This window comes from Folsomia candida, unplaced genomic scaffold (assembly GCF_002217175.1).
Source record: "Folsomia candida strain VU population unplaced genomic scaffold, ASM221717v1 Fcan01_Sc037, whole genome shotgun sequence".
In the NCBI taxonomy this organism is placed as follows: Eukaryota; Metazoa; Arthropoda; class Collembola; order Entomobryomorpha; family Isotomidae; genus Folsomia; species Folsomia candida.
Genome location: NW_019091229.1, coordinates 148,279 through 165,088, shown reverse-complemented (window position 1 = coordinate 165,088; position 16,810 = coordinate 148,279). Strand labels below are relative to the sequence as shown.

At 36.4% G+C, this 16,810-nt stretch overlaps 2 protein-coding genes across 2 annotated transcripts; both read right to left on the bottom strand.

The window, feature by feature from the left end:
• Positions 1 to 1,269: 1,269 nt before the first annotated feature.
• LOC118439503 lies at positions 1,270 to 3,213 on the bottom strand. Its single transcript, XM_035860874.1, has 2 exons — positions 2,733 to 3,213; positions 1,270 to 1,926 (listed from the first exon to the last, which is right to left on the bottom strand). The coding sequence occupies exon 2, from the start codon at positions 1,911 to 1,913 to the stop codon at positions 1,458 to 1,460; it is 456 nt and encodes a 151-aa protein (XP_035716767.1). The 5' UTR covers positions 1,914 to 1,926; positions 2,733 to 3,213; the 3' UTR covers positions 1,270 to 1,457.
• A 2,400-nt stretch (positions 3,214 to 5,613) lies between these two features.
• Positions 5,614 to 15,951, bottom strand: LOC110861085. The gene is made up of 4 exons (XM_035860886.1): positions 15,387 to 15,951; positions 12,544 to 14,767; positions 10,223 to 11,797; positions 5,614 to 6,544 (listed from the first exon to the last, which is right to left on the bottom strand). Exons 3-4 carry the CDS (start codon positions 10,934 to 10,936, stop codon positions 5,738 to 5,740), a joined length of 1,521 nt encoding a protein of 506 aa, XP_035716779.1. The 5' UTR covers positions 10,937 to 11,797; positions 12,544 to 14,767; positions 15,387 to 15,951; the 3' UTR covers positions 5,614 to 5,737.
• Between the last annotated feature and the right edge of the window lie 859 nt (positions 15,952 to 16,810).

Here is a 16,810-nt window from a genome sequence, read left to right as displayed (position 1 = left end):
CAACTAATAAATAAAATTAGATTGGAGAATTTTTGCATCACCGCTCTCGGTACCATTTTTACTGGAAGAATTAATCGTTTAAATAGAACACTTGCTCCCTCAAAAGGTTCGATGATTTTGCATAGAGTAGCCAAATTAATATATGAAATTGAAATTTGTATATTTTTTTAAACAAATACGTAGCTCATAATTATTTAGTCATTATATCTTACATATCTACCTCAGTTAATTTAACCCACTTCTCGTTCACTACACAGTAAAAATGTATTTCTTCCTCAATTTATTCAATAAAACTAACAATTCATGCATATGCAAAGAAAAATTTATACTGCATCCAGTAAAAATAGTACCGAGAGCGGTGATGCAAAAATTCTCCAATCTAATTTTATTTATTAGTTGTGATTGCACTCCCTCACTAAGATTTCCCCTTTTTAGGGACCTTGTTTATTTTGACAAGCACTATATTTTCTTATCGAAAACCGTTATAATACGTTATACATTAGTATTTTGTATGTCGTCCAGACGATTTTGCATATATTGAAGTTTGGCCCTGAAAATTTCTGATCTATTTTCCAAAATTGTGTTGGGATTTTTTAAGTGGTTTTAAACCGTGTATTGTGGGAAGCACGCTATAATTCCACCATGTCCTTACTTGTGCTACGCCGTTATCCAAAGTATGGTTCCAAAAGCCTTGCATTATGATAAGTAATTGTGAAAACTTGCAGTTCATTCCATAAAGCTTCTCGAGCAATAAATGTAAGGCGTTAGGTGCAAAAAGTTGGAAGGTGGAAACCCTTTCTGCCTATACTTTTTTTTGTTCGTAACCTAATTCTCGAAATTTTTCTTTGCACAAGTTTTTTTCAAACGACCCAAACATCTTACAATAGGCTTTGTAATTTTCTGTGATTTAAAATTTGAATTTCAAAGTTGAAAGTAAATTTTAAACACATTTTAAACTTTTGCATTCAAACCATTCAAACCAACACCGACAATATATGTATCTCCATCAATAGCTTCACAAATAGACACATATGTTACGTGACGGGGGTAAGCTATCAAGTTTTCGTGACGCCATAACAGCGGGTTGGTGTCCAAAAAAGCGTTAAAAAATCCAAAGTAAAAAAAATGCGTTATGAAGTTTATGAACGTCCCCTAACTTGTGAAATTTCATAAAGATTTTGTTGCATTTTAAAATTTTTGCTGCCTAAACTTAATAATTCTGCTGCTTAAATATAAAATTTGTTGGTTGTAATATTTTATATTTTCGTTGGATTAAAAAATTCGATTGGTTGCAAATTTTAGTGTTGCAAAAATTATAGCTTTTGGTTGGAAGAAAAAAAATTTTAGTTGGGTGGTTATATTGGCACCCACCTCTAAATATGCAAATTTACATATCTTTTCCCTCTTTTCATACTGATTGGCTGAAAAAATTGCAGAGCAATGTTGAAAGAAATTTCTTATTTTGGTACATTTTGGCCGATCCACTCCACAGCTTCGTCAATGCTAACTTTCCCATCCTTATTTACGTCAGCCTCCTCAAAAAACTTGTTGTAGTCGACCCTTGGGAAGTTCGGATCGTGAATCAGCAACAACTGAACGATACACTTGAACTCGGATTCATCGATAAATCCGTTCTTATCTTTGTCCATGGCGGTGACATTGTGTCGCATCATTTCTTTTGGGTCGTCAATTACTGCAAAACAAGCGACGGCAAGGTCCAGAGAAAGTTTTTTGTTGTGAAAGTCACGCAAATAAGCCCTGTATATTGCCCTCTGCTCCTCAGTGCAGGTGTACTTCATCGTCGCAAATAAGGCGTTGAGATCATCGACGTCGATATGGTCATCTCTAAAACTCGGCATTTTCTTGAAAGCTTCGACCACCTCGACTTGACCGTATCTCCGATTGTGAGCCATATCGTCCAAAAATCTAGTTTCAGGTTCAAATCAGCATTTTGTTAGTTAAATTTTAAAGAAAGATTATGATTTTTTCGGAAATAATCTATACAATTTAGTAGCCACTTTCCGAAAATGGTTCTCTGTGGTAATTTCCAATACAATTGGCCTACTAATGACAAGTTTCGCATAGGGAAGATAACCTGAGAAATTTTGCAAACAAATTGCTGGAAAACTACCCCTATGATTTTTTCACAAATTTGTGACATTCATTTTTATAGTTTGTAAAATTATTTAACAAACTCATTCTTTTCGTCAATTTACGAAATCCATGAAAACTGGATCAAACGATTTTCTTCAAATATAGTTTGGAGACAAGAAAATAGTTTTTCTAAATTGGCGAAATTACGCTTTGTTAATACCCTTTTGTGCTTCGATTCAAATTTGAGAAATAATTTGTCATGCTCAGTAATACTTTGCCGTGAGTATGCCAAATATTTTACTTGATTAAGCTAAAAATTATACTCATATTGCAAAGTTACATTTTGATAACACAAGCCTACCTGTAATTCAAATTCTTCAAAACTGAATTTTAAATATTTTCAGGTTTTTTTTAATATTCAAAAAGTTGATTTCATGGATAATTTTACTTCACCCTGTATAAATACGTACGTAGATATGTATCTATTTTATTTATTGACAGTTTTATGTACATATATATGTCTATATAACGGAAACCCGAAGCTATCTATCTATTTAGCAAAACATCTGTGATTTACTTGGTAAGTACCTTAGTTGGTCTATATCTTGTTGTATATATAAGTAAACAAAAATACTCACCTTCAACAAAATACAGGTAAATTCCTTACAGCTTCACGTTCCAAGATGAAATGAGCACTTGCAAACAGGTCTCTGGTCTGTTCTTAAGTACGAAGAAAAGAAGGAAAACAAGGTTTATTTAGTTAATTGAGCAGGAAGAAAATGCAATAAATTATGTGCATACAATCCGATCCGTGTCTCACATTCCAGATTGCATATCGCCTTTAAAAAATCTTAAAATTACCAGAAATGCATGGGTTGCAGTAGTGCTCAGTGCCTACCGTTAAAAAAACTATACGCTCTAACAACTTGTACCACGCGATAATCACGGACCGGTGATTATACCCATATACAGGGTGGTTTAAATGTCAGGTTACAGTGGAAATTCTTTTTCAATGGGAAAAATTCACAAATCTCCATTAGTCACCGAAATTTTGCTCCTACAGTTCAATATTTTAAGAATTTTGCCATCAGTGTTCCATAAGTTCTGATAAAAATTAATAAAAATCTCAATCTCCAATCCGTAACTAATGGAAATTTATGAATTTTTCCCATTGAAAAATTTTCCATTGTAACCTGACATTTAAACCACCCTGTATACATACATAACTTCACCGGATGGTGATAATATGTCACCGCTTGGTTAAGGCGCAGTCACCACGTGGATTCAGCCCACCACTAGTCGGTGGCAGTTAATCACGAACCTTGCTTGCTACAACCGAAATGGTAACAAGCCTGATCACCACAGCCGGTAAAGTCATATTTATCTCCGCTTTGCTAAGAGTGCATATGCAAGAAATACCTTTTTTCCAGGCATATATAATTTCTTGCGGGAGAGCAAGAAATGCAGGAAATAAGTGCAACTCGGCTGTCAACCTCTATAATTAAGTGTAGTACAAAGGATGAGATACTAGGTGGCGCCAATTTCTTGCATTTCTTGCAGTGCAATGCAAGAAATCAGGTCACGTCGAAACCCAAGCTAATTTCTTTGAACTTTGCATTGTAAATGCCTACATAACTGCAATAAAAATGATTCCGTAAATGCACAAATTATTTAATAAGATAATCAACCAGGAAACAGTTTTAAAGAAGTGAGCTAGGCCAAGGAACATGGTTTATGCAGTTACAGAAGCGACGTCAAACTGCATGGCAGATAGAAACCGCGCCATAATTAATTAGGTACAAAATGCACTTATCAAAATGATCCCATAAATTACTACTTAATTGGATAAACACCCAGTGAAAAACCCAATTGAAACACGTATGTAAAAGTGAGGTAGGCCAAGGAAATGGTTTCCGTATGTACCAAATATGTATTTGGTTGCAGATGGGACGCCAAATTGTCTGGCAAACAGAAACCGTCCCGTAATTAATTAGGTACAATATGTACCATAAATTCCTCTTTTCCTGGTATAATTTCATATTTACTCCCAAATGTCTTGCACAACTTTTCTAAGGTACATATTTACATAGATAACCCCTCCAAATTGTTACATATCATATGTATAAATAGACAGGTTTTAGTTGACTAACTCTCCGATTCTGTTTTTTCTACAATCAAGAGTCGAGACAATTCCTTGTCAGACATGTATTTCTGTCTTATTGTCCCCTTCATCCTCATCATTGCCATGGACATCAACCTGGTCCAGGTTTCCGCTTGTAGCAACGAAGTGATCCAAACTATCTGTCCTGGCACAAATATTTAAAGATCAGCCAACGAGACATACAGATTCCAGACAGTTAAAGATTTCGTTTGGGTAAATAGTGGTGATTTTGAAAAAAATCTGTACTAAATTTGATCAATGTACTTTCCTTGCTTGCATTTTCAGATGATAACCCCACGAAAGTGCCTCCTCTCCAACGCGAAGCAACCCACTTATCGCTCGATCTATGAGTGCCTCTCAGCTACCGTGATCGACCAGGAAACTTGTGAAGGTTCGGGGACCATATTGTTCACACTTGACAGATTCACATGACACCCAGATTTCCTATCCCTCGTCAATAGTTTGTCCGGCTAGAACCAGTGGCTGCAGAAGTGTGGAGACAAAGGTATAATGTCCTTTCCAACGTTCCCAGATGTCTCCACAGCTTCCACAACCACCGGCTCCAACTCGGCCACCTTACTTGCGTATGGAGCATACACGGTTATAAGTTTGGTATAGTCAGGCAGGTATTGATTTCTCGGTATTAAAGTTGCTACCGCTTCATAGGTAAATAAATTATATCGGTCCGTACAAATTTGCAACCGATGTGGTACAGCTCTAATACTGAGCTACATATTGCTAAATTGGATGTATTACTTATCAATCCCAGTTTCATAGAGTTACATGTATATGTATCAACCTGAGATTATTTTGATACTGGATTTATATATAAGGGTGAACAGAACACTGGCGTACCGTGGACGAACCGATCAGCGACCCCAACCCCAATGGGACCACGACAGCTTTTATGATGTCACGTTGTCGGAATGATAGTTGGGCCGTCATGCGACAAGAAAGGCTTAATAATTTGGAATAATTCATTTTCTTAAATCTGAACCAATCAGTCGTACAATTTTATGTAGGTATTTGGGAAAAATTTTATTATCCTGCCGCTAGTGCTGGGGAGTGAATTAATAATTATGTAAACGATATTTGGAACGAGTTTTATTTTAGCGTGCTTACTTGTTAAATTGATATTATTGAACCAACCATCACGAGGTATGTAAACTACTTCTACATATGAGTCGATGGGTGAGACATCATATAAGTAAAACGATAATCTTTTAGCCGAACATCCCCATCGCGAGCATATACTTATCAAGTTATGTTTGTCATATTATTATTATTATTTGTCATATTATTTGTCATACCTCATTTGCATATTAGCACAATCCATAGAGTGGTACAAAAAGGGTGGGTCAGCTTATGTATGAATCAGTGCATTTTATTACATTTAATTTTGATCAATTTCAACCCGCACAACGGCACTACAAATCTGTAAATCTACATAAATTTACATTTAGCAATTTCTAATTAATCAAGTTAATCGATATAGCCGGTGCCGGTGATTTCTTTAAGTATTTGTTGCACCCTGTTAGGACCAAAATTATGCAGGTGTATCCAGTCTAGATCAAACATTTGAAAGTCTTGCACCGACATCCTGTTCTGGACGTCCTTTTGAAGAAATGATTTTAATCCTAATATAAATTCTTGCACAGCAATCTCATCCGTGTTAAACTTTGGAAGAGAATTTGACGCAAATTTTTCAGTGAGATTGAACAATTCCGCACCTACGCATGGGACCAAAACTTCAAAAATAATTAACCCAATCGAGTAAATCTCAGAGCCAAAGGTCGTTTCTAGTTCGGGAGCTTGATATCGCAAATTTCCTCTTCGAGATTTGCTAAATTCTGGGATATTTCCATTCAATGTGTAAGACAGGCCAAAATCCGCGATTTGCACAGGTAACATAAATTTTTCCTGGATATTTCCTTCAAGTTGATTGATCAGAATTCCAAGAGCAGTAAATAAAATGTTGTCAGGTTTCAAGTCACCGTGCAGAATTTTTTTACATTGCAGATATTGCATTCCTCTTATGAGATCGCGGCAAATTGTTAACTGATACCGACCGATTGTGTCTTTAGGATTTTTTCGTCGATTATATGTCTCGGTAAGAAATTGTCGCAAGGTGGGACCCGCTAAATCCATTTGGATCAAACAGCAAGGAACTGGACCTTGGCGGGAGCGGAGAATTAGCCTTTCAATTTGCATCGATAGAGGGTCTCTAAATGAAGATATGTCGCTCTCAGTCATGTCGTCGGGGATATGGTAGTCATATTTTAGGAGAACCTGTTAATCAAATTAGGTATTCACTTACAATGCGATGGTGTGAGGTGGTTATCGCCGATATCGACCGGATTAATTTTAAATTATTCACGTTCAAAAATAAGTGGACCCGTATTTTTTCCTTTTCCTAAATGGGCATATTTACGCCCTTGGCGGAATTTTCAAAAAAAAATTCAACCAAAATTCGGATTTTTAAAAACGCTAACTTTTCGAATTTTAACCCGATTTCAAAAAACAAACCCAATTTGTGTTCAGAATTACATCCCTGAAAATATAATTTTTCTCATTTCTATTTGTTGTCATTTTTAAAATTTAATTTTTAAAAATTTTAAAAATTTGATATTTTCATGCTAGATATTTTTGAATTTTTATAAACCCAAAAACGGATAATTTTTTGAAAATTCAAAGTTTTTTAAAAATGAATTTTTATATTTTCAGGGATGTATTTCTGAACAAAAAATGGGTTTATTTTTTAAAATCGGGTTAAAATTCGAAAAGTGACAAGGTTTTTTAAAATCCGGATTTTGGCTGAATTTTTTTTGAAAATTCCACCACGGGCGTAAACATGCCCATTAAAACGAAAAAATACGGGTCCACTTATTTTTGAGCGTGAACAATTTAAAATTAGTCCGGCGGATATCGGCGATAACCATCTTACACCTCCTCATTATTAGATTTGTGCATAAATATATGTAGGTATATGTATATCGTCGCACATTTTCTAAAAAGACGTAAGTGCATTCGATGCTTAATTTTAAAACCACGTAAGTGCACTCGATGTTTAATTTTAAAACCACGTAACTGCAGTGGATGTTTAATTTTAAAAAGACGTAAGTGCACAAAAAAAACTAGTAAAAAGACGTAAGTGCACTTTTAAAATTATAAAGAGTAATTACTTGTTCAAAATTGTCCCATCAAGGGAAATTTGAACTTATTGGCCCCCGCAGGCAAGTAATGAAAAACAATTCAAAATTTAAAAACCACACCCTCAGGGGGTGTGGTTCTCGGCACCTAGCGTAAGGTGAATTAAATCCTGACGTAGTTATTTCTTCACCTCGGTGACGCAATTCCTAAAGATTATTAAAAATTTAAAAACCACACCCTTTGTGGGTGCGGTTCTCGGCGCCTAATTTGCAATAAATAAAACATGGCAAGCAATATATCCTTTTTCTCATCTCGATGATCCATATTCGACGATACATTCAAAATTGTAAAACCAAAACATTCAGGGGGTGTGGTTCTTCAAGCAAAAATTGCATTTTGACGTTTTTACACCCCCAAAGTTTCAAAGATTGCACTTCAACGTGGTTACACCCCGAATTTTCTAAAATTGAATTTTGACTTGGTTACACCCCCAACGTTTCCAAAATTGAATTTTGACTTGGCTACACCCCCAAAGTTTCAAAAATTGAATTTTGACTTGGTTACACCCCCAAAGTTTCAAAAATTAAATTTTGACTTGGTTACTCCCCCAAATTTTACAAACCTAAATTTTGATTTGTTTACACCCTCAAAGTTTTCCCAAGTCAAATTTCAATTTTGGAAACTTTGGAGGTGTAACCAAGTCAAAATTCAATTTTGGAAACTTTTGGGGTGTAACCAAGTAAAAATTCAATTTTAGAAACTTTGGGGGTGTAACCACCTTAAAATTCAATTTTGTAAAACTTGGGGGTGTAACCAACTTAAAATTCAATTTTGTAAAATTTGGGGGTGTAACCAAGACAAAATTCAATTTTTGAAATTTTGAGGGTGTAACCAAGTCAAAATTCAATTTTGGAAACGTTGGGGGTGTAAACAAGTCAAAATTTAGGTTTGTAAAATTTGGGGGGGAACCAAGTCAAAATTCAATTTTTGAAACTTTGGGGGTGTAACCAAGTCAAAATTCAATTTTTGAAACTTTGGGGGTGTAACCAAGTCAAAATTCAATTTTGGAAACGTTGGGGGTGTAACCAAGTCAAAATTCAATTTTAGAAAATTCGGGGTGTAACCACGTTGAAGTGCAATCTTTGAAACTTTGGGGGTGTAAAAACGTCAAAATGCAATTTTTGCTTGAAGAACCACACCCCCTGAATGTTTTGGTTTTACAATTTTGAATGTATCGTCGAATATGGATCATCGAGATGAGAAAAAGGATATATTGCTTGCCATGTTTTATTTATTGCAAATTAGGCGCCGAGAACCGCACCCACAAAGGGTGTGGTTTTTAAATTTTTAATAATCTTTAGGAATTGCGTCACCGAGGTGAAGAAACAAATACGTCAGGATTTAATTCACCTTACGCTAGGTGCCGAGAACCACACCCCCTGAGGGTGTGGTTTTTAAATTTTGAATTGTTTTTCATTACTTGCCTGCGGGGGCCAATAAGTTCAAATTTCCCTTGATGGGACAATTTTGAACAAGTAATTACTCTTTATAATTTTAAAAGTGCACTTACGTCTTTTTACTAGTTTTTTTTGTGCACTTACGTCTTTTTAAAATTAAACATCCACTGCAGTTACGTGGTTTTAAAATTAAACATCGAGTGCACTTACGTGGTTTTAAAATTAAGCATCGAATGCACTTACGTCTTTTTAGAATTAGTGCGACGATATATACCCGTATTTGTTATGTACACAGATAAATATGTGTGTATGTACATATGTGTTTTGTGGTGGCGTTTGATGTGGCAGTTAATAAAAGATTTGTACTTAATCCTTTAGTTCGTAACGAAGGAAATATATGGACCACAAAATACTTACATACATACGTACATATGTATATATGCATATACATATAACGTCCCCGAATAAATTAATTTGCTTGCATAGTTAATCATACTCGTTAAAGGGTTAATATCCGTAGCACTCACAATTCATAATAATCTTTTTGAATAGCCACTCCCACTATCAGCAGCGAGCCTATTCAGGTTTGGGTGGGTGTAGTCTCTTCGCCGGTTGAAAGGATGAGACTTCTGCTTTCCTCCGAGAAATGGTGCAAATAATGTGTGCACAACAAATGACGATCTCTTTAATGCAACGCCAATTTATTGTCACAATTTAACTCACTAATTATTACACCAATTGTCCACTATTAGGACCACTGTCTCAGCAGTAAGTCTGCTCTGTTCCTATTCTAAACTACGACTCTTTTCTACCTCTTGTTAACCTTTACTCAAATCCAAGGTTAATTGTTCATTGCCTTTCTTTCTCTTGCCAACTCACCACCACCGCGAATCAAAAATAGTGGGGCGACTATTTTTAGACACAAAAAAGAGAGATTTTCATGCATGAAAAGCTTATATTACGCAAAAAATCTGGTGGGCTTCAAATGCTACTGTAATGAACAATCTGAGCTGTGGCCGCGGAAGCTGTGGGGACAGTAACATTGTAGGATAAGCTAGGGAGGGGTAACATTGGCGCAGATGATGGGGACATCGAAAAACAGTGGGACATTGTCCCTCTGTCCCCACATTTTCGCGGCTACTGAATCTAGGTACGAGTAGGTGTATGACATGATAATACCGTATGTCTATAGTCAATAGCATGACATACAAATGTGCTCAAACTCATCCACACGTTTATATTGAAGAGGGTTTAAAATTGTGGTCATGTAATTGCGTCGAATAACGCAGAAATTCAGATAAAATGTAGCCAAATTTTGTTTGTACATAAAAATTCTGATCAACTTCCTAAATTTACTAACCTTAAAATCTGCCTCTGTTAGCGAAATTTCTTTTGCATGCTTTTTGATTCCAAGCACATTTGGATGGATTAGATCCCTCAAGTTTTCCACTTCTCGCATCACGTTTTGAGTCTCATCTCCATTCGAGGGAACAATTAACTTTGTCGCGCATTTGAGCTCCTTGAAGGTTTCGTCCCTTGTCTGAAACACAATTCCGAATGCTCCATATCCGAGTAGCTCAATGTCAGACAGTATGGTCTGAACCCAAACCGATTTAATCGTTGACGTCAATTTTTCTCGGAATTTTGGATTGCTGAATGCACGATACACTTGAAAAATCTTTTCCAGCCAAAAGATCCCATATGTTAGATATTTGTTTTCTATCATTTCCAGGACTTTGGATATTTCCTGGAATTTTTCGCGATTGCACTCAACCTCTTCAAAATATCCATAACCACCTTGCCTTTCCAATATTAGCAAACTGTCTAGTGTGTTTTGCCAAGTCACGTACGTTTCATTTGACTTAACCGTTAACTCCATGATATCATCGCGCATAAGGGCAACCACATTTGCGACGATGTTCTGATTCTTCCCGTCGCCTAAGAGTTGCATAATATCCTGGTTATCACGTGGGATGGAGGGCGGATCTTTAATTATTTTCAAACCAATACTTGTTATCTCAAGATTCTCAAAGTGTTCTAAATTCATAGATTCTGAGCCCTTTGTGACCATCATCTTACGCAGTACACAGGATAAATCGTGGTGATTGGGATATATGGTTTCAATTTTGTCTAGCAATTCTTCAACTCCAGCGTGATAATTTTGAGGAAGTAATAATTGCAGAATTAAGAAACCCAACTTGTAAACAATTGTCGGCTTTTCGGAAAGAGAAAGGTTTGAGATGTCCTTGTTGGAAATAAGATTGAGTAACGATTGGTCTTCGATTGACACTGGTAGTTTGAATTTGCCGGTACCTTGACCATCCGAGGATATCCAATCCACGAAAAAAACGTTTTCTGGAGATGGCACTGGTACAGGGATGTTTAAGTTTCGGTAAAAACCGACACACTCAAGTAAACTTTCGATAACATCAAATGTAAAATAATTTACGGTGGGGGGTTAAGATTAGTGAGGTAATCTTGCAGACTAGTTCTTCCCGAGTGATACTGAATTAGCCAGAATTCGACGTAATATCCTGACTGGATGAGGTCCACAACATCACCAGGAAGATAACTAGAGGATGAGATGTAGCCATATAATTCTTCGGAATAAATTGTGCGTTGAATAATCCCGTCGTAAAAGCGGTGATGATCGTCCATTGACAGGTTAAGCTTGATTTTGGTAAACATTTTTGACACGACCTTTATGCACGCTCCAGGTTTTGGCAAGAGTAGCATAATTCTTGACCGAAATTCTGGCATGGTTGGGATATCCTCTTCTTTTTGAAATAGGTAGCCATGCTCCCCCACACCGAGGTAGGAGAAGTTTTGAATTTCTTTTAGCCAGTGGGTAGAAATAGACTCGCGCAATTTGGTAAAGAGTTGTTGATAGAAGTGAATCTCAAGGTTCCGTATTAGAGTAAAAATTAACCAGGGTCTGAAAAGTACATGAGCAAATTATCTTATGTAGGTACTCATACGTACATAATATGTACACATTATATACGTTGTATTATATACGTTGGTCGTCCAACAAATATTTTCAAAAGGTATATTCCGCACTGTTTCTAACCAAATTTTTGATTAATAGCAAACTTCAAGTGCATTTAGCAGGATGTGATTTTTTTTAGTTCTGTATGTTAACATTGACACTGTCAGTAAATCAGCAAACTTTACCTCGACGGGAAAAATGTCAGATCCACGTCACTTATGTACAACCCAGACTTGACCCTTACTGATTATTATTCGTTTCGAAACTTAAAGAAAGACATCAGGAGGAAATGATTTTCGGATGATAATGAAATCAAATCGTAAATTTTTGAGTATTTTCGGATTAAAATTTGCTGATTTATTGCTAGTGTTAATGTTAACCTACAGAACTGAAAAAAATCAGAGCCTCCTAAATGTACTTGAAGTTTGTTATTTCATCAGAAGTTTGGTCAGAAACAGTGCGGAACATACCTTTTGAAAATATTTATTGGACGAACCACGTAGGTACAATGTATGAAGACTTGCACGTGCATACATATATACGGCTACGTACATAAGTACATACATACATATCATGTTTATGCAATATATGTACATGTATTTACATATGTAAATATGTATACATGCATGTGCATAGTGACGCTATGATAGCGTCGTGTAATTATGTAAGTTTATATCACGTGCATGGGTAACCTTTTGTTCTTCACGTAATGCAATATGCCCTCCAAATTGTTAAGGGAATTTTTTAATTCCACACCAGGAAGTATCCCCTCTTTGTTGAATAAGTTCCCTACGAGTTCATCAACACTGCTCAAACTCAAGGGAAGTTTTGTCAAATCGAGGAACAAGTCTTCCATGACCCCTCTTCCAACGGGGTAAAGTAACAATTTTACGTTTTCGCTTGTGTCAAAAAGAATCACACGATTAAGCATGTACTCATAGATGGATCACTCGGTAGTGGCTTCGAAATGTGGAGAAAACAAACGTTGAACATGCTTCCATGCTCAGATTCGTGTTCTCCCATTTCGGCGTTGTGGGTTTCACAACGCCTTTTGGGGTAATTTGTGTCGTCTTTTTTAGATAGAATGTAGGATGTGGGCTTCATCACCACTACTTCGGCTTGGTGACTGTGTGGATGGGTTCAAAGCACAAAAATATGTATAAAATTTTTTCATTCTTATGCATATTAAATATGTAAATATGCATACGTTTGTATTTAAATGCTATGTATAACCATATGACCATCCGAACGTCTTACGATAACTCCCGTTAAACTATCGACTTGAAATTTGGTGAACATGTAGTACGGGCGAAAGGAGAAGTTGGGTTAGAAGATGGGCTAAATCAGTCAAGTCAACGGAGAAGGTCAACCCGGTGACTTCGGTCAATCACCCACTTACCAGTGGGTGAGGTATAATGCACCAAAATTTCAAAATCCTAGTGGAAAACAAAATTTGGCATATAATTTTGCCAATAGTATCTAACTGAAGAATATTTAGGAATTGAAATTTGAAAATTTACCGAATATTGAAAATTAACCAATCAAGCTGTAATTTTGTGCAGAAGTTGATAAAGGAAGACGAAGGGAAATTGAAAATTTTAAGTCGAGGGACCCTAGAAGGTGCTTACATGCAAGTGTTTACTAAAAACTTTTTAGAAATTGTCTTAACAATATGATATTCGATCCTATTTAAATTAAGTTTTATGAACGAATGTGAAGTTAAAAGTGAGCAACGTGTAACCAAAGTGACCCCAGAAGGTGACTCACATCGATTTCTTAAAATTTCTATGTTAAGACTTGGTATCTAACAGATATTCTCGACATTGGTCACACATGTTTTTGTGCATTAAAATGAAATTACAATGTCATAACGACCGAAGTACTATTTTGAAGGGCCAGGTAGGGTCAAGACTGAGTACATGCCTGATCCTATGTGAAAGAATATGCCGGCTATCCTCGTTTTTAAAATCGTCCGTTAATGCGCTCCAACCCACAAACAGATTTGTAATTTGATGGGAATTGTATGTTGAGTGGATCACTCTATGGACCAAATTCGTTAGGGACTTTGATGCTGCCATTATTGGGGCATATTTTACAACGAGTTTCATGTCAAGGTCATTCTCATTCTGGATCGTGGTAAACGCACAGGCCAATTTATGAAAATCCTCTTCCGTTGTGGCGGATAAAGTGTAGAGCATGATTAATCCAATAGAAAATGTTGCTTTCTTCGGGGCGTTGTACGAAGTAAATATTTCGTCAAACTTGGAGCATGATTTGGTCTCCCATTCGAAAGGAATTATGAGAGGATCAAATTCCAAGATCGGGTTCCAAGTGTTGACATCACGAATCAAACTGTGTCTCGGAAGTAGGACACAGTCTGTTAATTCTGTGTTTAAAAAGGTTTTCAGACTTTCAAAAAGCAAGTGGGACATTTCTATTTGAGAACGAATTTGTCGTTTCGGTTTTTCAAAATTTCTGCGTTGTGGGAATGTCACGTTCATCCAAACATCTAGGGGTGAATCGGGAACGTGAGAAATGGTTAGGATAATTTTTCCTTCAAATTGGTCATCCGTTACAATAAAATTTGTTAGTTGAGTCCTTTCCTTCTCCGTAACGTATAGGAAACAAACTCCTTCGTACTTTTTCAGCAAGGCGTGTTCCGATTCGAAATTGCTCTGCGAAGTTGGATAAAACCATCGTATCAAGAATTCGGAACCTGAGGGGGTTTCGCATTTAAACTGGAACTGCGCTGGTATTGGACCACTGGTAGAACTGTTCTGAATTTTTGCGCCCTGAAGACAAGTTAGGGAGGAGAGGAAATAGTTTTCCATGGTGGAAATAATATCGAGAATGTCACTTCCGAAGGGCAGGTCAGGCCTCAGAATCAATTTCAGTAATGTCTCAAAGTGTGGGAACCTGTTTGACAGAGAATTAGAAATAATATATATTTAAGTAAATATCTATTTATGAATAGGTATTATATAACATAGCTGTTCATTTCATCTCACTACAATCCACAAACCAATCCACCAACTACAAACCACAAACCCTTCCACAAACTACAATCCAAAATTCCACAAACCACAACAAAAAATATTGTACACTTTCCACACCAGAGTCCACTTTGTGGATCCACACTGTGGTTTGAACACCTATGTTATGTAAGTGCAACAAGAACTCTGTTTTGATGATGGGCTGATTTCTATCACCTTGTCGATATTTTTTGCATTCCACGGGACAAAAAATTCAAGAAATGCATGAGTAAGAAACCTTTTGCATTTAATGACGAAAGAAATTTTGTCATTTTATACAAAATGCAAAACAGATATTTCCAGATAACCACATTTTTATACTAGTTCGCTAAGCTAGACGCACTACGCTATTGAATACATATTTCAGCGATATTTATATTTAGGTCTACATAACCGCCCTATGAAAATACTTAACATACTGTACAAAAATATCTACAATGTTGGGAACCCTGCGTAATAATTAGAATTAAAAAATTGAATTTATTATTAAAATTGCAACTCACTCATGCTCAATAATGTATTTTAGAAAAGATGCTTCGTCCAGATTGTCCGGTACATTTTGCAGCCCAGCTAGTTCACTTAAATATTCAAGAGTCCCAATGTTTGCGGAATTATTTTGATATATATTTATCACGCAAGGAATAAGTTTCAGTATCAAATCCAGTTCAAGATTCGAGGTAAATAATTTTTCATGCATTGTTTCAAAATCACGTAAAGTTTTCTCCATTTTGTCCGATATCTATTTCGATTTTATTTTGAAAGAAGAAAATTACAAATGTTGGCGTGATCAAAGAATAAGTATTCACTTAAGTTGCTGGTTTAGGTTTAGCATGATGCCAACATATGTTGTTTGGTCGTGAATCAGTTGTTAACTGTTTGGTTCGTTATGCAAATGATGACACACTGCACTGACCAGTATCTGGCTATTACATAGTCGTGGAGTAAAAGTGGTACATATGTAAATACATATTTATATACATAACATTAAACTACATAAAGTGCTGTCTCACCAATTCCAAGAATTAGTTGTGCCATGGGAACTATGTACATAAATATCCATCAAGTCCTGCCTGTGACTACGTATACAAAATAAATGTTTTTCATTCTTAATTTTCAGTTCCCGATTTGCTCGAATCTTAGCAATATTTGTAAAACCCTGGAATGTATATATCTACCTATATGTATATTGCATACAACGATGAAGCAAGTCATACTAAAACACACCAAATATTCGAAAGTGGTATTGAAACCTGCGTTGGAAAAATAGAAACAGCCAATATAAAATTGGCTCAAACTGTTACCCGCATAAATGTAACAACACAACACTTTCAAATCGGAAACGCCAACACCGCATTGACCGTCATATTCCAAATGATCTCGTAATATTCTCTCGCCGTGTTTCTCCCGACTTGCACTAAATTGAAGTTATTAATTCCAATCCTCAATCGGAGCGGGTGTAGCGCCGCAACTTTCCTTTTCATCAATCTCTCCCGGGGTGGAACGGAGTCCTTTAATTTTTTCAAAAAGTCTTCAATCCCCACCTCCACCTGCACCACGGCCTGAAGGAGGACCTGAATTATCATCAAGATCAAAACCGCCGCGGCGGGAAAGACGGGGTACATGTCTCCCGGAATGATTGGGTATGCCACCAGGGTTGAATAATTGGCCAGAACAGACAGCCAAATTCCCACAGCGTACAGGAAGTAATCATGACTTCGTGAAATTGCGAATCGCACATTGATCAGGATTTGAAGTTGGGAGTAGGATTCTGAAATTAGGGCGAATTTCGAGGGAAAAAAGTTAAGTTGATAAACGGTGTTTAAAAAGGACACAAAATTTCGTAAAGCCTGAAAGACGAGGCCGTAGCAGAGGAAGAATAGGGGCAACATGCGACTTATTTCCGCGCCGGTGGAAATTGTTAGGATTT

Bases quoted from the DNA above. Each gene is read 5' to 3' on its own strand.
- LOC118439503 (XM_035860874.1), bottom strand. From the start codon at position 1,913: ATGGCTCACAATCGGAGATACGGTCAAGTCGAGGTGGTCGAAGCTTTC.
- LOC110861085 (XM_035860886.1), bottom strand. From the start codon at position 10,936: ATGATGGTCACAAAGGGCTCAGAATCTATGAATTTAGAACACTTTGAG. The intron at 6,545-10,222 runs GTTAGTAAATTT...TTTGATTAACAG, and splicing joins TAACAGAGGCAGATTTTAAG to GTTCTCCTAAAATATGACTA.